This window comes from Neltuma alba, unplaced genomic scaffold, assembly GCF_004799145.2.
Source record: "Neltuma alba isolate B1F8T4 unplaced genomic scaffold, ASM479914v2 tig00012209_pilon, whole genome shotgun sequence".
In the NCBI taxonomy this organism is placed as follows: Eukaryota; Viridiplantae; Streptophyta; class Magnoliopsida; order Fabales; family Fabaceae; genus Neltuma; species Neltuma alba.
In genome coordinates, this window is record NW_021636745.1 from 17,745 (window position 1) to 41,338 (window position 23,594).

At 31.3% G+C, this 23,594-nt stretch overlaps 2 protein-coding genes across 2 annotated transcripts; both read left to right on the forward strand.

Annotated features, from left to right (window-relative positions):
• Positions 1 to 5,960: 5,960 nt before the first annotated feature.
• On the forward strand, positions 5,961 to 11,206 carry LOC114725004 (GDSL esterase/lipase At5g45960-like). The gene is made up of 5 exons (XM_028911464.1): positions 5,961 to 6,246; positions 6,630 to 6,763; positions 7,432 to 7,665; positions 10,005 to 10,269; positions 10,976 to 11,206. Exons 1-5 carry the CDS (start codon positions 5,961 to 5,963, stop codon positions 11,182 to 11,184), a joined length of 1,128 nt encoding a protein of 375 aa, XP_028767297.1. The 3' UTR covers positions 11,185 to 11,206.
• Positions 11,207 to 16,312: 5,106 nt separating this feature from the next.
• LOC114725003 (GDSL esterase/lipase At5g45960-like) lies at positions 16,313 to 21,527 on the forward strand. Its single transcript, XM_028911463.1, has 5 exons — positions 16,313 to 16,598; positions 16,994 to 17,127; positions 17,762 to 17,995; positions 20,301 to 20,565; positions 21,277 to 21,527. The coding sequence occupies exons 1-5, from the start codon at positions 16,313 to 16,315 to the stop codon at positions 21,483 to 21,485; spliced, it is 1,128 nt and encodes a 375-aa protein (XP_028767296.1). The 3' UTR covers positions 21,486 to 21,527.
• The last annotated feature ends 2,067 nt before the right edge of the window (positions 21,528 to 23,594 follow it).

Here is a 23,594-nt window from a genome sequence, read left to right on the forward strand (position 1 = left end):
ATAGAAAAATTATCTTTTCTATCTTGCATTTAAAACCCTCTCTTCCTTGTAATAAACAGTAAAAATGAAAAACTATCATTAATTACTTCATCAACCTCTTATATTTTGTGCTAAAATTTTTTTCTAAAAAACTTCTTATATTATGGGAAAGAGTAGTATATACATTTTTCACACATCTATAACTTTCAACCAATTTTTTTTCCTACTAATAATCTAAGTAAAACTAAAATGTTTGGATATTAGAAGAAGTATCTTTTAAAAATATTTTTTATAAATCTAAATAAACCGTTCAACATATTTATTTCGTATATTATAAAATTATTTTTAAAATTATTATTTGATTTTTATCTAAACACATTCTTGTTGCAAGAAAAAAAAGCATCATATTCATGTCCCAAGACTATTTTGGCAGGACTGCCGGTACTTTGATAAGCTTTTACAAGCAAGGCAATAGAAAAGGACAAACCGGAAAGACTGACTATATTGAATAAGGCGTGACGTTATGCAAACTACTCCCGTAAATTACGAAAATTCCTATAATTATTCTAATATTAATTGCTTGATGCAGTAGCATTAATTAGCTAACCAAAGAATCATAGATTTCGTGTGTCAGTTGTCAATCTAGAAGCCTGCTTGATGCTAATTGAGGTGACGATGACAAATGATAAAAAGTTTTTGCCCTTTAAATGCATCCCAATTTTCTATAGGTTTCTCCAATTAATTTAAAAAAATTCAAATGCTACATTAGTTAGGTGTAGCCTCTAATATTTTGGGAGAATTACAATAAAGTGTTAATAAAAAAAATAACTATTAATAAGTTTTAATAACAGGTTAAAAGTTATTTTTTATTCTAGTATTTATTATTACAGACTGTTTAAGTAATTATTAGGATTTTTTAGTAATTATTTTTTTAAAACTTAATTGCAATTCTTCTATATATTTTTGGCCCAAAAAAAGGGCTTACACACACACACATTAATTTCAACAAAGAAAGGGAGGTTCAATCTTGAGACGAAAGAAATTGTTATTGTAAGTGAACGCTTTAACTCCACTGTTTGGACTTGACAGAGCTATTATTCATGCATGCTATCGTTGATATCATCTTGATTAGGTGAATGATTCGTTTCAAGAATCTAATAAATCTGGCTAAGTAGCCAAATTGGAAGGGGTGGCAGCTAAATTTTTGTTCTTACGAAGAAAGTTTTAGTTTAAAGAATTTAATTTGAATGGTTTTTAGCTTTTTTTTTTAATCATGTATCAAGACAAAATTTTCTTATTGTTTGTTATTAGTTCCAGCCTTGTATATATCAGAATTTTTTAGGGGATGTTTATTCTTACTTATGAGAGACTAATAGCCTATTTAAAATTGAAAAAAAAATTAAGGATAAATCTCTCAATAAAAAAAATTGAGAAATAGTCTTTAGGGATGATAGATTGCGCAAAAGAAAATAAATTACATACAAAAAAAATTAAGTTACACAAAGAATAGATGATTTGTTTATTTAATTTAAATATAGGAAAAATGACTTTAACATAAGAAAAGTTTAATTGCACAAAAAGAGGATGTCACACAACTAAAGAAGGATTATACATACAAAAGAAGTTAAGTTGCACGAAATTCTTAAGGTCTATTTATTAATTAATTTTTCAATAAAAAATTTATCCCGAGTTGTCCCTATAAAATTTTTAGTATCGACTTTCCCTTTTGTTTTCATTAATTATTGATTAGCCTCATTTTATTGATTATCCTATGTGCTTATTTTCTTTCACTCAGGCTATTTCTCATGAGACAAATAGTAATCTTAATATGTTCCCAAAAATATAATTGTCCGTCACATATGAGTTTTAGTTGTTTCCAACGCATGCTACCCAACTTATGTAAGAAAGTTACTACTTAGGATAATCGCTATAAAGTTGTGAGAAAAAAAATATAATCATAAAAAAGTTGTAATTACTAATGAACATTAACCTTGTTGATATTTTTTGTACTGCAACATATCATTAAATTATCATGAGACTTTTTAATAATTGTTTCTTACTTGGCACCACATAGTGATTTTGTTTTATTATTTTTATTGGAAAATTTCACTTAAGTACCACAGGTAAGAATTTATATTAGTTAACCCCTAAAACATTTTGAAATATCAGTGCAAGACCAAGGGATCAAACTGAAATTCAAAATTAAGAGTAAGATTACAATAATATACTTCACTTTTATTTTTTAAAAAAATAAATATTAATGGTTGCTGGAGTCTGGCCACCGGCGCTCAAGTGGCTACCACAAGAGGTTGGACCTCCGGCGGCCGGAATTTTTGTTTTAAAATAAGGTGGCCAAGGAAGTGTTTGAACCTATAATCCCTTAGCATACCAAAAGTAATGTAACCACTAAGTTAAGCAAGCCATTCAATTATGTGACACAAATAAAAATATATATAACAAAACAAACGCAAGATCTAAGTATAAGTGAACAAGTGAAATTCGACAGTTTACAAGTAAAATTAAGTAATTTACAATAAAAATTTGGCAATTTACAAATAACATAATGGAATTCATAACCCTAAATGTAAGTATTTAAGTACAAATGAGCAAGTAAAATTTGAAGATTTACAACAAAAGTTTATGAATTTACAACCCAAATTTGGTTATTCACAAAAAACACAAAAAAATTCACATCCCAAAATTAAATGTTTGAGTGTAAATAAACAAATGAAATTCAGCAATATATAACAAAAATTTGGAAATTTACAAATAACATAATGAAATTCACAACGCCAAATACAAGTATCCAAGTGTAAATAAGCAAATGAAATTTTCGTTGTAAATACTGAATTTCACTTGTAAATTGTCGAATTTTACTTGTAAATTCATAAAATTTTTTTTTGTAAATCTTCAAATTTCACTTGTTTATTTATTTTTAAACACTTGTATTTGGAATTGTGAATTCTATTATGTTATTTGTAAATTGGCAAATTTTTGTTGTAAATTGTTGAATTTTATTTGTTGATTTACACTTAAACACTTAATTTTGGGTTGTGAATTCTTTTGTGTTTCTTGTGAATAACCAAATTTGGGTTGTAAATTCATAAACTTTTGTTGTAAATCTTTACATTTCACTTGCTTATTTGTACTTAAATACTTACATTTAGGGTTGTAAATTCCATTATGTTATTTGTAAATTGCTAAATGTTTATTATAAATTGCTGAATTTCACTTATAAACTGTCGAATTTCACTTGTTCACTTATATTTGGACACTTGCATTTGTTTTGTTATATATATATATATATATTTGAATCATATGATTAAAGGGCTTGCTTGGCTTGATAGTTACATCACTCTTGGTGTGCCGAGGGGTTATGGGTCCAAACCTTTCCTTGGTCACCTTATTTTAAAACAAAAATTCCAGCCACTAGAGCTACAAGAATGGCTACCAGAGGTCCAACCTCCAGAGGCGGCTACTTGAGTACCGGTGGCTGGACTCTAGCTACCATTAATATTTATTTTTGAAAAAAAAGTGAGGGGTATTATTGTAATCTTACTATTAATTTTAATTTCAGTTTGATCTCTTAGTCCTGTAGTGATATTTCAGAATGTTTTGAGAATTGACTGATATAAATTCTCACCTGTGATCCTTAAATGAAATTTTCTCTATTTTTATTCATACAACCACTCTGGTCCTATATATAAATTACTTGTAGGAGAAAAGTTTGGTTATAAATATAAATCACTTATAAAGTAATTTTTTTTTCAATTTTTCCTCTGTTGAATACAAAAAAAATATGTGAAAGAAAATATTCATCATATTTTTTTTTTCAAATATCCTTTCTTTAATATGGACAAATGTAAAAAAATTTATTAATTTGATACATTTCTTGACATGCGAGAGAAAATCACAAGTGACCAGGGTGATATGAATTAGATATATCACCCACCTTGTTAAATACTACCTTCATTTTTTAATATAAAAATTAGTTAACCAATTGAAGTAAATTAAAAAAATTTATTAAGTTAGTTAATTATAATAAATAGGTGTTGTCTTCTCTAAAATAATTTTGTTAATTACGTGTATTAGTTAAAACTATCATTTAATAGAACTTTTAACATGTGCAACTATTACAAGAATTACTTTAAAAAAATAAATAAAGATAAGAGATGAAATAAATTAGGATTTTATATTTAAGACTAAATTAAAAGTCAAACTAACTCTTATTTTAAACACTTGAAATAGTATTCACTAACAGTACCGCCGCCAAATTTTTTTTTGGAAAAATCGTAAAAAAACCGTGGATAGAAAAATTATGCACAGGAACTAGTTCATGAAAATTATTGTCAAAACTCATTATTATTGTCAGAACCCATACTAATATTGTCATGAGTCCTAATTTATAGTTTTTCTAATTTCACGGTCTTTATTTATTTATGATGTTTTCAAATTTTTTTAACTAACAATACCGAAGTACTTGTAGAATTTATCGCCACTCAGAAAATCTTTGGTTTAACCCAAATTCATATTTGAAATGGGCCGATAAAATCATATCCATCACAAGTAATAATTTGGTCCTAATTGGAAAGTTGACCCAAATTACTATTAAAAAAAAAAAATTGAACCAAATTATTATGCGCCTTATTATTTATCTATCATACTAATGTCCCATAAAAATTAAAAAATAATGTTTTTTAGGCCAAACATAAAAAATAATGCTGAAGCATTGTTTTCCTAAAGTTCTTGAAGTGTTCTATTTTTAGAGCATTTAATTATTGATGCAGCTGGTCTAAAACTAAAAGAATGCTATATTAATTAATTGGCCAAAAAATAATGTTATTAATGAGGGACTTGAATGAGATTTTAGAAAAATTCTCACCCAGCGAATTGTTCTTCTCATTATTTCATACCTATATTTATTGAATGCAGAAAATCTAGATTCGTGAACTTCAAAGCTTGCAATAAAACCTTTGCTCATTTAAAACCTAAAAGATAGGAGTGAGTACATTCATACTTATTTCGAATCATGAAAGTTTAGAGGGTTCTACAACCGAAAAATAATTAGAGAGTTCAATATTATTTAATATTATTTATTTTGAAAGTATTTTGAATGTGTGGTTACAATTTTAATTGTCAACTTGGATGCAATAATTTTATTAACGTATAAAAGAAAAAAGTTAAAACATGAGTCATTTAAATAATCTCTAATCTCTACAGCTTTCTTTTCTTTATATACAAGAGATATAATAATTTAAAATCTTTCTGAAAATATATTTTTTCTAACAGTCAAGCTTTGGTGAAATAGATATACTAACTCATATTCTTAATATAAGATCTAGTTAGTAGTTGTTTGTAATTCAATTTGAATTGTGAACTAGGTTTTATATTAATAACTAAGAGTAGCATTAAATAAATAAGAACAAAATGAACAGAGCCTAATAATGAAATGTGTGGAGAAAGATGGAAAAAAATCTAAAAGAAAATTGCATTGGACTTAAAAAATAGTCGTGCGTTCGCACATGATTACCGTTTTTGATTAATATAATCCTACAAATTTTATCAGTTCAACTCTATGAATTTGCCACAAATTATTGATGGATAAATTCTTCATCACAAATTGGCCTTTTCTTTTTTTGTATTGTACACACTTTATTATTATTATTTGTTTTTTTAAAAGAAGGGTTCCGCCAAAGAATTGATTAAGGTGGGGAAACAGTGGAAATGCCAAGCCCAAACAATAAAGAGAGGCGGAGGCGATGGCAGAGGCCAAATTAAAGTCGATACTTTATTGTGATATTAATGTGCAAAACTTCGCTTGAGATGAATAAAGTCCACAGTGCATTCACAAGACTCATATGGCAATAACTAGCCACACACACACACACAGAGACACATATAAAGATGCCAAGCCCAGAAAACTTGAGTAGCAACATAGCTGTTTAGCAGTTCCTGGGGAAAACATAATGAGAGAAAAAAACATGAGAACCTATGAAGATACGCATGTTTCGGTTTCTCTTCCTATGAAATGTTTCATTGCTTGTCTGCAACTATGTTTGGTGGCAAAATCAGTTGGGTCTTCTTCTTCAAGCAAAAATGTGTCAGGCTTAGCTCTTTACGTATTTGGGGATTCCACAGTAGACCCAGGAAACAACAACAACATCAACACTCCTTTAAAGAGCAATTTCGCTCCTTACGGAAGAGATCTACCCAACCATGTTCCCTCTGGAAGATTCACCAACGGCAAGCTCGCCACTGATTATATTGGTATGCAAGTTTTCATTACATTACCATTTTTATGCCTCTCTCTCTTTCTCGTTCTCTCACTTTCTGTCTGTGTGTGTGTGTATGAGACAGAGAGAGAGATACATGGCACTACTGACTAATTGAATTCAAGGAATGTCTGAAATGAGAGTGAATCTCTCTCTGAGTGATATTACTTTTTATCTGCAAGATTCAAACTTACGATCTTATATGATTCTTTGGCAAGTTCTTTATATGTGTGTATATATATATAGAGAGAGAGAGAGAGAGAGAAACAGGGAGAGAGTGATTGTGTCTGAGAGTGAGAGATAAATCATGTCGTCTGCGCGAGTTGTGTGGTTTGGAATTGAGGTTGATGTAATTGAGTATGTGTGTTGTTTGCGCAGCTTCTTATGCAGGTGTAAAGAAAGAGTTTGTGCCACCTTACTTGGAGTCGAAGCTTGATATGGAGGAGCTCATGAGTGGAGTTAGTTTTGCTTCTGCTGGTTCTGGCTTCGACCCTCTCACACCAGCTCTCTCTGTATATTTTCCCTCTCTCTCCCCCCCTCTCTCTCTCTCTCTCCTCCTGACATCTTTGAAACATTTATCGTAAGTGGTCCACGGAAATGAGTTTGGGCTCCATTTGAAGTAAATTAGCCAACTGTGCAATGAACTCACTCATTGTATATACAGAAACACGTTTCAAATAAGCCACTAAACCTCCTATCCTAAATATCCTATTTGAGATAAATCACTAATTTGTAGATATTAAAAATATTAATTTAGCAATTTATGATTAAAAAAAATATGTAGTTTCCTTAAAATACTTATTTTAATAATTTACATTAGAAATTGAAAAATCCCCTTTAATATGAACAATTATTATGAAGCATTTAGAACAAAATTATAAATTTAAGAGACAAAGTGGGTTTGAGGTATTATATTTACAGTTAAAACAAACTCTTATACTCATTTTTGTATTTAGAACGAGAGAGAGAGAGAGAGAGAGAGAGAGATACTAATTATCTTTCATAGTCCTTAGCAATACCAATGAATAATAGGCATTATTAATGGATGATTTATAAGTATATTTGTAAAAGTTCTTTGAGCTATGAAGCGTTCTAACCTTAATAAGCACTGGACTCACTTGAACCCCCACGAAAGAGATGACATGTGCAAGTAACTTTGTTTTCTGGTTAATTATTTCAGAATGTAATCCCAATACCAAAGCAGCTGCAATATTTCAGAGAGTACAAAAAGAGATTAGAGAGTGCGATTGGGAGAGAAAGAACAGAAACTCACATTCAGAAGTCAGCATTTCTGGTCAGTGCAGCAACAAATGACTTCGTCGTTAATTATTTTTTGGTCCCATTTCGAAGCAAAAGCTTCAGTGTCTTCACCTACCAGCAATTCTTGGTTCAACAACTCAAAAGCCTCCTACAGGTTTGTCCAATACACCCCCACATGCGTGTGCATGTCATATTCATATACATATACATAAACATGTTATGAAGACAAGCTCAAAGAGAGTGCCGAAAGACTAAGACTTTAGAAGGAAGAGTTTCTTAACTCATAAATATCACACTACACTTGCGGCGCTTCTCTTGATGTGAAGCTCATAAAAATGGACCCCCTTTTGAGGGCCAATGCCTCTAATAGGCCCACACTACAGCACTTTACTTAGTCTCTAAATACAAGTTTAAAAAAAAAATCCGATCACAAAATATTAACTCCACACCATACCTCCAGTTTTAAATATAAAAGTTAGTTGATTAATTTGAGTAGATTAAAAAAATAAGTTAAGTTCATTATTTATAATAAATATGTGTTATTTTTCTTAAAATATCATTGTTAATCAAATTTATTAGTTAGAACTATTATTATTAAAAGAATTATCTTAGAAAAAAATAAATAAATATAAGAGATAAAATAGATCGAAATCTTATATTTAAAATCAAAATAAAATTAAAACAAAATCTTATATTAACTACTAGAGGTAGTATGATGTGATTGAAGAAGATTCTTTCAAAGTGGCCGGGAAACGGGTTAGGAGCGGGAAAAAAGAATAAAAGATGTAACAAGATTCATGTGTGAGAGGGAGGGGTCATGTGAAGCCTCTGTGGTACGAGTTTACCTAAAAAGAATCGAACTCTTGTGATATGTACCTTGTGTTTCATTTTGACTTCACTCTACATTTAATCCTTCTAATTAATTTTGAATTTAGCATTAATAATTAAAAAATTTATAATTAATTCTTTGTGGTCTAAATAATTATTAATTTAGTCACTATAATTTGTTATATTTTTGTCACATTTATCATGTATGCAAGTTAATTTTATTTTGTGATGTCATTTTATTATCATAAACCACCTTAGTTCAAAGTATTTAAAAATATACATGATAAGTTATATAAATATGCGTAATACATATTCAAAACCCAATTAATAATGACGAGATAGAAAAAACATAAATATCAAAGAGTTGATTCTAAAATTTTAAACTATAGAGAAAAAATAACAAAAATAAACGAAATCATAATAAGAAAAACCAAATCAAGGTATTGTAACTCTTTCGAAGGAAAACATATTATAGAATGCTTCTCATATATAACCATAATGAATTCTAATAAGATTATTTGAGACACCTAATAAGAAAAACAATATGCAATAAATAAATAAATAAATATTGTAGACGAAGATAGTTCAATGGCAGGCCACAATATAGGAAGCGGCCAACATAATACATACATATATATATGTATTGTTATTTTCGGTATGGACTGTAAAGTAAGGCTCATGGAAGACCCTACCACACCCACCCATTAATGTTGGCAATTTGCTTTCCTTAGTTCACACAGGATATTTTTTCAGTACCAAAAAAAAAATCAGGATATTTCTGGCTCACTACCCCCACATCATAAGTATTGTAACTTAGTTTACATGGAAAATTGTGAAAAAGTACCGCCTAAAGGTGGCTAAAAGTTGTTTAAGGACTCTTGTGCAATTTATCTTTGGTTGGTGCAACTTTTTCCTTCAACAGTCTCCAACCTATTTTTAACTATATATATGGGTGTGTGTGTGTTAACTATATGTGTGTGTGTGTGTATACATGCATATAGCTGAAAATATATTGTACATAGTCACGAAATATCGAGTTTGCACCTGTTGAAGATGATTTGCAAGCACGGACATGGTCCCTAAGACACCTTGGACAAATCATTTTCCACGAAGTAATGTTTCAGCAATTTTTTCCTTTTTTTTTTTAATATCTTCATCCCTCTACACACATACAAAACTACTTAGTGAATTCCCTTAGCTGAGTTAACTCCCTTCAATTCCTAACATAGAATTTAGATATATAACTTATATAAATTAAAACAATTAGTTAAGCTAGATAACTGCATGTATTGCATGAAATTTCAAGATAAATAGTACTACTTCCAGCTTTTAATATAAGAGTTAGTTAAATATTGGATTTAATCCTAAATATTAATTAATTTTGTATCTCAAATTTATAATTTTTTTCCCTAAAATATTTCTATTGATTATAAAAGGTTTCTATTAAAGGATAATTTCCATACACATAATTGGAAAGGATAGTTTAGGCAAGTTAGCATATATTTGTTACAAGTAACCAACTTAACTAATTTTCTTAACCTCTCCAAATTAGTTATCTAGCTCTTATATTAAGAACCGGAGGTGATAGTAGCATTATAATTAATAAACATTATTAGGATCTGTTTTATATATTTTGTATTAAGTGATAATGATGATATAATGCAGGATTTGTTGGTAGAGGGTGCTAGGGAAATTGCAGTGGTAGGGCTTCCTCCAATGGGATGCTTACCAATTATGATAACTCTGAACAGCTTTGGTGGCGAAAGAGGCTGCATTGATAAGTATTCCTTAATTGCAAGAGATTACAACCAAATGCTTCAACATGAATTGCAAATAATGCAACAACGTTTCTCTAATTCTGGTGCTCATTTCTACTACGTTGACATTTATGGCCCTTTGGCTGATATGATCCAAGCTCCTCATAAATATGGTTAGTACTCCATTGGCTCTTTGCTTTTTCACATTATTGTGTGCGGTGCATATTACTCCATCACTTCCTAAACTATTGTCATAAAATGTATAGGCTAAATGATCCATATAAATTAAAACAATTAGTTAAGTTGATTATTTATAAATATATATATGGATTTTCCTAAATTAACCCTTTCTGAAAACTACCTTCATTGAGTATGATATCTGCAATCAGTAGAGTTAATTTAGCGAAAAATAAAATGTGAAACATAAAGGAGATTGAAACTTAAAGCTTATTTGGATTAACATTTGTAAAAGTAACTTTTATTTTAATTACATTTTACAAACTGAATTTAGAATAAAAGTCAATTAGAATAGTGTTGAAACCCCAAAAGGTCCAAGAAATTGCCTTTTAGATGTAATGTGGATTTTAGAAAAAGAATTATTTGGCTCCAATGCCAATCCAAATATAATTTTTAGAATCAAATTGGCGTTTGGAATTACAAAAGACAATCCAAATAAACATTCACATTTATGCCCAAAACAAACATCTTAATTAACTCCTACATTTATGACTGACAAGTATATTAATTTAGTTACAAATATTTAAATTATGAATAATATAATTCATTTCTCAAATTCTGTTTAGAACACCACTAGCCAACACAAACATGGTTTTATAAACATGTCATTGATTTTGTGTTTTTGTTGGGGAACATGAACAGGTTTTGATGAGGTAAATAATGGGTGTTGTGGGAGTGGTTACGTTGAGACATCATTTTTGTGTAACGACAAATCGCCGGTGTGTTCTGATGCTTCAAAGTATGTGTTCTGGGATTCTATACACCCCACAGATAAGGCCTATCACTACATCTTCTTGGCTGCTCAATCCACCGTTGATTTCATCATCCAACGCCTCCAACAACGACATTAACTTCCATTTCTTTCCCCCTCTGTTCTTGCTGCCTAATATTATATGGCCTGTAATTATTGGGTTATATCCTCATGGAAGTGGTTTGACTGTATCATGTAAAGATTATAAGAAAAATATGTACTTTCTATTGACGGAATAAGAGAATTTGCATGTCATTAGTTGAGTTGTGCATGTTTACACTGTTGTTAGGGATTTATTTCGCCATACGCAGGAATTTTAGTCCAAAAACCGTATATGATTGATGAGGGATTAGAGTATTGTAAACAAAAGGAGAAAAAAGAAGGAAGGAGAAGAAACACCACCACAATATAAAATAACTTGGATTAACACGAACAATTTTAGAGTAATCTGAGAGTTAGGTGCTAGGAAACACAATACAATTAGACTCAATAATAGTTTTGGGGTTTATGAGAATTATTTTTAATGAAAATACTACCCTATCTCCAATAAGATAAAATTTTTAGATTCATTAGACAACGAGGGGAGTAAGCTAATACTAGACTGCCAGTTGAAGATCAAGTTACTTTTCTTCATCATGATGCCTTTGGGAATTATCCTCAACGATAGTCAAGACAAGAGGATGCGACACTTAAGTATAATTGAGAGCTTGAGGATAGAAACAGAGACTATAGAGGAATGGCTGGACAGGAGAAAGCTGATTCTGATTAGCTAGATCAAACCATAGAATCATTGGGTTAAGCTGACTACAAATGGAGCCACACAACTGAAGGGCGCGGCCATGCCTATAAAGAGAAATTGAGTCTCTGCGAAGCTGGCAGAGACTGAGACTTGCGGCTTACCTTTAGGCATACCTATAAAGGGACTGACGAGTGTACTAATTGGTGAGCCAAATGGGGAATCAAGCAAGATATTGGGCACTATACATGAACTACACCGACTAAGGACCTTCATCAGCTACTATAGGAAGATACTGGAGGCATAGAGAGGGCACGCAAAGTACTTATTTTATATTTTTCTTTCAAGACTTAAGTCCTCTTTGTCAACCAAAAAAAAAAGGAAATCCCTGTATAGCTATAGGTGCAGTTGTTTGCATCTGTATAAACATTGCACCCTCTGTCCATGTCAACGTTCAAGCTTTTCTAAGAGGATGTTTGACATAAGAGTATAGAAGCAACTCTTTTCTTCTGGATAAGAAATAAGATTATTTTTTTCCTTGAGAGATACAGAATACTTTTCATCCACAAAATTACTTTTTCCAATTCTATTTTTCTTTCTATTCTATTACATCCTCTATAACCCAGACCACCTTATAAGTTTCACATCTATCCTGCAGCTAGCTTTTGTGAAGCCGTATGAAAAGGAGAGCCTCCTCTCATTTTCGGACTCAGTCCCGATGTTTGCCGAGGTTTGAAATATCACTAACGTAACAGTGGAACAATAGTTACTTAGCATTTTGGGAAGCTTGGATGTCGGAACATCATCTAAAATAGGAATATAATAAGTCAAAAGGCAGTGATCAGGCAAAACCCTGGACTTACAATTATATATTCCCATGTAAAAGGGAACAACAAATAAAAAGTTTGTCAATGATGATTTATCTATGGTTGAAGTTCTAATCAGAACTTCAACCGATGTATTCTTCTGTTGTTCAGGAATAAGTGAAAAACACAGCTATAAGTTTGCACAATACAGAGTTATTGGAAGACGACTCGATACTAATGCCAGAAGATAGTATAGCCAAAATCAGGAGATCTACCAGGGACAAGTAAGAAAGTAATGCTCTTCTTTGCAATCAGGAAGAAATATTGGCTCTTCAAAACGGATCCAATTTCTGCTTTCATAGTCCAAGGGTTAAAATTCATACCTCTTTCATCCAAGCAGGACAACCGCTGCATCAAGATTCTGCTGCATCAATTGAATTCCTGAATGTGAAGGAATTGTCAATGGAATCGTTATTTTCATAATCCCAAATGCAAACGTTTTTAACCAAGATTGAACTCACTTTAGAGCGTGTGAATCAAGCTGCATTGTAACTGGTCCATCATTAACCAAACTGACCTTCTCACCATCAAAACTGCAAGGATAGTTAACACGTAGCCATTAAACATTAAAACCAGCACGGGCATCATCACAGAGAAATTGAATAACACAAGCTTACCTTCATCATTGCTCCAAAAATTCCATCTGCAAGAATATGAAGCATCTTAAAGCCAGAATATGACATAACATTAAGTTTCAACATATTTACAAGATGCATTCAAGGAAAGCGGCGTATATACATCACCAAGACTCCTTAAAGGGAATTAAATCTAAATAGAGAGAAGCAAATTTTCCAATGACCTAATGTAAATTGAATTACAAGACACAAAGACAACGTTGACTAGTCATCATGATAATCGGCAGACTCACCGTTTCAACATAATTAGACATGTGACAAGACGAATTATGTGTTTCCATCGGTCGTTAATACTAGACCTAAGGACAATGGAAAAGGAACAACTTTTAAGATAACTATAGCTTGTCATAAGCTATAAATGCGTTCAACCCTAGAGAAGATGCTCAGCATCAAATCCATGAATCATCACACTCAATATGCAACATTCACTAACGAAGTTGGCGTTCGCTTAACTCAGCAAAGGCAAATGCTGAACTGCTATTTCTTTACCCAGAAAATTTTTAAAACAAAAAAAACAAAAACAAAAACAAAAACAAAAACAAAAACAAAACAAAACAAAACAAAACAAAACAAAATTAATGCCTCTCTCTAACTTTATCATTTCTCACAAACAGATACCTTCAGCTGATAAATGAATTAGATATATCACCCGCCTTATTAAATACTATCCATAGTCCTTAATATAAAAACTAGTTGACTAATGTGAGCAGATCAAAAAAATTTGCTAAGTTAATTAATTGTAATAAATAGGTGTTTTCTTCTCTAAAATACTTTTGTTAATTATGTGTATTAGTTAAAACTATTATTTGATAGAACATTTAATATGTGCAACTATTACAAGGATTACTTTGGAAAAATGAATAAAGATGAGAGACAAAATAAATTAAGGTCTTATATTTAAGATTAAATTTAAAGTCAAACTAACTCTTATATTAAATATTGAAAATAGTATTCACTAATAGTACCGCCGGCAAAAAATTTTTTTACTAACAGTGCCGAAGTACTTGTAGAATTTATCGGAACTCAGAAAATCTTTGGTTTAACCCAAATTCATATTTGACATAGGCCGATAAAATCATATCCATCATAAGTAAAAATTTGGTCCTAATTACAAAGTTGACCCAAATTACTATCGAAAAACAAATGTCGAACCAAATTCAGTATGCGCCTTATTATTTATCTGTCATGCTAATGTCCCATAAAAAATAATGCTTTTTTTGGCCAAACATAAAAAATAATGCTGAAGCATTGTTTTCCTAAAGTTCTTGAAGTGTTCTATTTTTAGAGCATTTAATTATTGCATGCAGCTGGTCTAAAACTAAAAGAATACTATATTAATTAATTGGCCAAAAAAAGAATGTTATTAATTAGGGACTTGTATGAGATTTTAGAAAAATTCTCACGCAGCGAATTGTTCTTCTCATTATTTCATACCTATATTTATTGAATGCAGAAAATCTAGATTCGTGAACTTCAAAGCTTGTAATAAAACCTTTGCTCATTTAAAACCCAAAAGATAGGAGTAAGTACATTTATACTTATTTCGAATCATGAAAGTTTAGAGGGTTCTACAACCGAAAAATAATTAGAGATTCAATATTATTTAATATTATTTATTTTGAAAGTATTAGAGTGTGTGGTTACAATTTTAATTGTCAACTTGGATGCAATAATTTTCTTAACATGGAAAAGAAAAAAGTTAAAACTTGAGTCATTTAAATAATCTCTAATCTCTACAGATTTCTTTTCTTTGTGTACAAGAGCTATAATAATTTAAAATCTTTCTGAAAATATATTTTTTCTAACAGTCAAGCTTTGGTGAATAGATATACCAACTCATATCATTAATATAAGATCTAGTTACTAGTTTAGAAAATATATTAATCAGGGACTTGTATGAGATTTTAGAAAAATTCTCACGCAGAGAATTGTTCTTCTCATTATTTCATACCTATATTTATTGAATGCAGAAAATCTAGATTCGTGAACTTCAAAGCTTGTAATAAACCCTTTGCTCATTTAAAACCCAAAAGATAGGAGTAAGTACATTTATACTTATTTCGAATCATGAAAGTTTAGAGGGTTCTACAACCGAAAAATAATTAGAGATTCAATATTATTTAATATTATTTATTTTGAAAGTATTAGAGTGTGTGGTTACAATTTTAATTGTCAACTTGGATGCAATAATTTTCTTAACATGGAAAAGAAAAAAGTTAAAACTTGAGTCATTTAAATAATCTCTAATCTCTACAGATTTCTTTTCTTTGTGTACAAGAGATATAATAATTTAAAATCTTTCTGAAAATATATTTTTTCTAACAGTCAAGCTTTGGTGAATAGATATACCAACTCATATCATTAATATAAGATCTAGTTACTAGTTTTTTGTCATTCAATTTGAATTATGAACTAGGTTGTATATTAATAACTAAAAGTAGCATTAAATAAATAAGAACAAAATTGAACAGAGCCTAAAATGAAATGTGTGAAGAAAGATGGAAAAAAATCTAAAAGAAAATTGCATTGGACTTAAAAAATAGTCGTGCGTTCACACATGATTATGGTTTTTGATTAATATAATCCTATACATTTTATCAGTTCAACTCTATAAATTTGCCACAAATTATTGATGGATAAATTCTTCATCACAAATTCGACACTTTATTATTATTATTATTATTTTTTAAAGAAGGGTTTCGACAAAGAATTGATTAAGGTGGGAAAACAGTGGAAATACCAAGCCCAAACAACAAAGAAATGCAGAGACGATGGCAGAAGCCACACTAAAGTCGATATTTTATTGTGATATTAATGTGCAACACTTCACTTGAGATGAATAAAGTCCACAGTGCATTCATAAGACTCATATGGCAATAACTGGCCACACACACACACAGAGACACATATAAAGATGCTAAGCCCAGAAAAATTGAGTAGCAACATAGCTGTTTAGCAGTTCCTGAGGAAAACAACATGAGAGGGAAAAACATGAGAACCTATGAAGATACGCATGTTTCGGTTTCTCTTCCTATGAAATGTTTCATTGCTTGTCTGCAACTATGTTTGGTGGCAAAATCAGTTGGGTCTTCTTCTTCAAGCAAAAATGTGTCAGGCTTAGCTCTTTACATATTTGGGGATTCCACGGTAGACCCAGGAAACAACAACAACATCAACACTGCTTTAAAGAGCAATTTCCCTCCTTATGGAAGAGATCTGCCCAGCCATGTTCCCTCTGGAAGATTCACCAACGGCAAGCTCGCCACTGATTATATTGGTATGCAAGTTTTCATTACATTACCATTTTTATGCCTCTCTCTCTTTCTCGTTCTCTGACTTTCTCTGTGTGTGTATGAGAGAGAGAGAGATACATGGTACTACTGACTAATTGAATTCAAGGAATGTCTGAAATGAGAGTGAATCTCTCTCTATGTGATATTACCTTTTATCTGCAAGATTCAAACTTAAGATCTTATTTGATTCTTTAGCAAGTTCTTTTTAGTTACTGAACCTATGGTAGTTGGTGCTGTCTCATTATATATATATATATAGAGAGAGAGAGAGAGAGAGAGTGATTGTGTCTGAGAGTGTGAGATAAATTATGTTGTCTATGTGAGCTGTCTGGTTTGGGATTTAGGGTGATGTAATTGGGGATGTGTGTTGTTTGTGCAGCTTCTTATGCAGGTGTGAAGAAAGAGTTTATGCCACCTTACTTGGACTCCAGGCTTGACATGGAGGAGCTTATGAGTGGAGTTAGTTTTGCTTCTGCTGGTTCTGGCTTCGATCTTCTCACACCAGCTCTCTCTGTATATTTTCCCTCTCTCTCTCTTTCTCTCTCCTCCTGACATCTTTGAAACATTTATCATACGTAGTCCAAGGAAATGAGTTTGTGCTCCATTTGAAGTAAATTCGCCACTGTACAATGGTACAGAAACACGTTTCCAATTAGCCACTAAACATCCTATCCTAAATATCCTAAATATAAGAGTTACATCATTAATTTGTAGATATTAAAAAATTAATTAGATTGGTTATTTATGACAAGAAATAAATGTAGTTTCCTTAAAGTACTTATTTTAATCATTTACATTGGAAATTGGAAAATCCCCCTTAATATGACCAATTTAGAACAAAATCATAAATTTAAAGGACACAGTGGGTTGAGGCATTATATTTGCAATCAAAACAACCTCTTATACTAATTTTTGTCTTTAAGATGAGAGAGAGAGAGATACTAATTATCTTTCATAGTACTTGGCAATACCAGTGAATATTAGGCTAGTTAATTAGGCATTATTAATGGATGATTTATAAGTAAATTTGTAAAAGTTCTTTGAGCTATGAAGCGTTCTATATCCCTAATAAGCACTGGACTCACTTGAACCCGCATGAAAGAGATGACATGTGCAAGTAAATTTGTTTTCTGGTTAATTATTTCAGAATGTAATCCCAATACCAAAGCAGCTGCAATATTTCAGAGAGTACAAAAAGAGATTAGAGAGTGCGGTTGGGAGAGAAAGAACAGAAACTCACATTCAGAAGTCAGCATTTCTGGTCAGTGCAGCAACAAATGACTTCGTCGTTAATTATTTTTTGGTCCCATTTCGAAGCCAAAACTTCAGTGTCTTCACCTACCAGCAATTCTTGGTTCAACAAATCAAAAGCCTCCTACAGGTTTGTTCAACACACCCCCATGCGTGTGCGTGTCATATTCATATACATACGCATACACGTAAACATGTTATGAAGACAAGTTCAAAGAGAGTAGCGAAAGACTAACATATTAGGTGAAAAAGTTTCTTAACTTATAAATATCACACTGCACTTGTGGCGTTTCTCTTAATATGAAGCTCATAAAAATGGACCCCCTTTTGAGGGCCAACGTTTCTGATAGCCCACACTATAGCACTTAGTCTATAAACACAAGTTTAAAAAAGAGTCCGATCGCAAAATACTAACTGCACATCATACTTTGAATTTATGATCACTAAGTTATATTATCTCTGGTTCTAAATATAAGAGTTTGTTGACTAATTTAAGTAGATTAAAAAATAAGCTAAGTTAGTTATTTATAATAAATATGTGTTTTTTTTAAAAATATCTTCACTAATCAAGTGTATTAGTTAGAACTAATATTATTAGAAAGACTATCTTGAAAAAAAAATGAATAAAGATAAAAGACAAAATAAATTAGGGTTTTATATTTGAATCAAAACAAAAATAAAATAAAATTTTATATTAAAAATCGGAAGAGGTAGTATGATATGATTGAAGAAGTTTCTTTCAAAGTGGCAGAGGAAACTGGCAAGGAGCGGGAAAAAGAGAAAAAGATGTAATAAGATTCATGTGTGAGAGAGAGGGGTCATGTGAAGCCTCTGTGGTACGAGTTTACCTAAAAAGAATCGAACTCTTGTGATGTGTAACTTGGGTGTTTCCTTTTGACTTCACTATACATTTAATCCTTCTAATTAATTTTGAATTCAGTGTTAATAATTAAAAAAATTTATAATTAATTCTTTGTGGTCTAAATAATTATTATTTTAGTCATTATAATTTGTTATATTTTTTTTCACATTTATCATGTGTGTAAGTTAATTTTATTTCGTGATGTCAATTTTACTATCATGAACCACATTAATTAAAAGTACTTAAAAATCATACATGATAAGTTATATAAACATGTGTAATAAATATTCAAAACCAAATTAATAATGACGAAATAGAAAATACCATAAATATCAAGGATTTAATTATAAAATTTTAAATTACAGAGAAAAAGATAACAAAATAAACCGAATCATAATAATAAAAACCAAATCAAGGTATTGTAATTCTTTCGAAGGAAAGCATATTATAGAATGCTTCTCATATATAACCATAATGAATGCTAACAAGATTATTTGAGACACCAAGTAGGCCACAATAGAGGAAGGGGACTACATAATACATACATATATATATGTATATGTATATGTATATGTATTGTTATTTTCGGTATGGACTGTAAAGTAAGGCCACTGGAAGACCCTACCACACCCACCCATTAATGTTGGCAGTTTGCTTTCCTTAGTTCACAAATACACAAATGTCGATATTTTTTCAGTGCCAAAAAAAAAATCAGGATATTTCTGCCTCATTGCTCCCACATCATAAGTATTGTAACTTAATTTACAGGGAAAATTGTGAAAAAGTACTGCCTAAGGTTGGCTAATAGTTGTTTAAGGACTCTTGTGCAATTTATCTTTAGTTGGTGGAACTTTTCTTCAACTGTGTCCAACTATTTTTTACTATATATACACACACATATATGCACAGAGCTGAAAATATGTTGTAACTTTGCCAAGAAATATCGAGCTTGCACCGATTGAAGATGATTTGCAACCACGGACACGGTTTCTAAAATACCTTTGGACAAATTATTTTCCAATAAGTAATGCTTCAGCAATTTTTTCTTTTTATTTTTATTTTAATCCCTCTACAAACATACAAAACTACTTAGTGAACTCCCTTCGATTAGTTAACCCCCTTAAATTCTTAACATAGAATTAGATATCTAACTTATATAAATTAAAAAAAATTAGTTAAGTTAAATAATTGTGTGTATTGCATGAAATTTCAAGATAAATAGTACTACTTACAGCCTTAATATAAGAAATAGTTAAAAATTGAATTTAATCCTAAATATAAGATATTAATCCATTGTCTCTCAAATTTATAATGTTTTTTCTAAAATATCTTTACTGATTATAAAAGGTTTTTACTAAAGGATAATGCCTATGTACATGATTAAAAATGATAGTTTAGGAAAGTTAGCGCACATTTGTTACAATTAACCAACTAAACTAATTTTCTTAATATCCCTAAATTAGTTATCTAGCTCTTATATTAAGAACCGGAAGTAGTAGTAGCATTATAATTAATAAACATGAGGATCTGTTTTATATATTTTGTGTTTAGTGATAATGATAATATAATGCAGGATTTGTTGGGAGAGGGAGCTAGAGAAATTGCAGTGGTAGGGCTTCCTCCAATGGGATGCTTACCAATTATGATGACTCTGAACAGCTTTGGTGGGGAAAGAAGCTGCATCGATAAGTATTCCTTAATTGCAAGAGATTACAACCAAATACTTCAACGTGAATTGCGACTAATGCAACAACGTTTCTCCAATTCTGGTGCTCATTTCTACTACGTTGACATTTATGGCCCTTTGGCTGATATGATCCAAGCTCCTCATAAATATGGTTAGTACTCCATTGGCTCTTTGCTTTTTCACATTATTGTGTGCGGTGCATATTACTCCATCAATTCCTAAACTATTGTCATAAAATGTATAGGCTAAATGATCCATATAAATTAAAACAATTAGTTAAGTTGATTATTTATAAAATATATATATATAGATATGGATTTTCCTAAATTAACCCTTTCTGAAAACTACTTTATTGAGTATATATTTGCAATCAGTAGAGTTAATTTAGCGAAAAATAAAATGTGAAACATAAAGGAGATTGAAACTTAAAGCTTATTTGATTAACATTTGTAAAAGTAACTTTTATTTTAATTACATTTTACAAACTGAATTTAGAATAAAAGTCAATTAGAATAGTGTTGAACCCCAAAAGGTCGAAGAAATTGCCTTTTAGATGTAATGTGGATTTTAGAAAAAGAATTATTTGGCTCCAATGCCAATCCAAACATCATTTTTAGAATCAAATTGGCCTTTGGAATTACAAAAGACAATCCAAATAAACATTCACATATAGGACCAAAACAAACATCTTAATTAACTCCTACATTTATGACTGACAAGTATATTAATTTATTTACAAATATTTAAATTATGAATAATATAATTCATTTCTCAAATTCTGTTTACAACACCACTAGCCAACAGAAATATGGTTTTATAAACATGTCATTGATTTTGTGTTTTTGCTGGGGAACATGAACAGGTTTTGATGAGGTAAATAATGGGTGTTGTGGGAGTGGTTACGTTGAGACATCATTTTTGTGTAACGACAAATTGCCGGTGTGTTCTGATGCTTCAAAGTACGTGTTCTGGGATTCTATACACCCCACAGATAAGGCCTATCACTACATCTTCTTGGCTGCCCAATCCACCGTTGATTTCATCCTCCAACGCCTCCAACAACGACATTAACTTCCATTTCTTTCCCCTTCTGTTCTTGTTGCTTAATATTATATGGCCTGTCATTATTGGGTCATATCCTCATGGAAGTGGTTTGACGGTAATATATAAAGATTATAAGGCAAATATGTACTTTCTATTGACAGAATAAAAGAATTTGCATTTCCCCAGTTGAGTTGAGTAAGTTTACACCGTTGTCAAGGATCTGTTTCGCCATACATAGGAATTTTAGTGCAAAAACCGTACATGATTGATGAGGAATTGGAGTATTGTGAAGGAAAAAAAAAAAGAGAAAAAAGGGAAGAGAAGAGGCACTTCCGCTATATAAAATTACTTGGATTATTAACATTAGGGGGCCTTTGGCAATTGTAAGAAGTGCTTTTTAAAAAATACTTTTTTGCAAATCAAGATAAACTCTTTTATATATTTACTCTGTATACTGTAAAATTACTTCTCAAACCATGATTTGATTTCCATTCAAACATCCTCTAATTCTCCTAGGAGAATTACAATGAGATTTCAGGAAAAGAAAATAGTTATTAAATAGTTCCAATAATAACTTAAACAGTCAGTAATAACAAATTTTAAAATAATAAATGACAATTTTTAGGACTTATTTTGTAATTTGTAATTGTTTTTCTTTCTTGGAATCTCATTGTAATTCTCCCTACAATTAAACTCAGTAATAGTTTTAGGTTTAAGAGCATTATTTTTTATTAAAATACGACGCTGTCTCTAATAAGATGAAAATTTGACATTCAATAGATACCAAGGAAAGTAGCTAATGCTAGACTGCTAGTTCAAACCTAAAATGTTTTTCTTCTTTCCAATTCTGCCTTTAATTGAATTTAATGATTCCCATGAAAAAATCTCTTCCTTTCATGATGGTTTAATCATTTGTTAGGGACATATTAAGGAAACAAAAAAACATTTATTAATTCTTCCTAAAAATTCATAAACGGTCTTATAATTAGGGGCACTCTAGCCTTCAAAACTGGATCTTACAATTAGAGACAGAAGAAGTATAATCTAAACATAACACAATCACGCACGCACATAATTAACCTCAGTAGCTTTAAGACAGGAAAGAAAAGGGCTCTCGCACGTCCCATGTTCAATGATAATCTGATTCTATAAGTGGAAGCAAACGCTGAGGAGGTAGAGGTGGTGTTGTACGCTGGTGATGCGTTTGGACAAAAACTCAGTGATTTGGGAGGAAAAAAACAAAAAACTCTTGATTTATTTCTCTCAAAATGTAGATACGAAGGTTAAAAGGCGGATAATATGCGAGCAAAGTGGGTTCAGACAGGTATATGAATTGGGAAAGTACTTGAACTTGGGTGCAATGCTCTGCAACACCAGGTCGTCAAGGCAGAAACAGAGAGGGTGGAAAACTAATTGTCTTTCATTCGTTGTCAAGACCAGAGGATGCAATACTTGAGTATATTGGGAGCTTGAGGATAGAAAGAGACCATAGATGAATGGCTGGACAGGAGAAAGCTGATTTTGATTAGCTAGATTAAACCAAAGGATCATTGGGTTAAGGTGACTGCAAATGGAGCCACACAATTGAAGGGTGGCCATGCCTATTGCAACAGACTGATTAGTGGGGCCAATGTGAATGGCTTATTGGTTTTCCACAGGACCTGGGCATTTGTAACAGTCACTCTGCAGAACTAATGGGCTGTGTTGGATTAAACAGGTGCAAGAAGATTTGAATTTAGCTACGGCAATGGGGATCCAAGTAGTAAGGTACTACAAATAGTAGAGAAATTGAGTCTCTACGAAGCTGGCAGAGACTGAGACTTGCGGCTTACCTTTAGGCATATCTATAGAGAGGCTAATGAGTGTACTAACTGGTGAGCCAAATGGGGAATCAAGCAAGATATTGGGGACTATACATGAACTACACCTCCTAAGGACTTCATCAGCTACTGTAGGAGGATATTGCGGGCATAGAGAGACCACGCAAAGTACTTATTTTATATTTTTCTTTCAAGACTTAGGCCCTCTTTGCCACCAAAAAAAAAGGGGAGAATGGAAATACCCGCATAGCCATAGGTGCAGTGTTTTGCATCTGTATAAACATTGCACCCGCTGTCCATGTCAACGTTCAAGCTT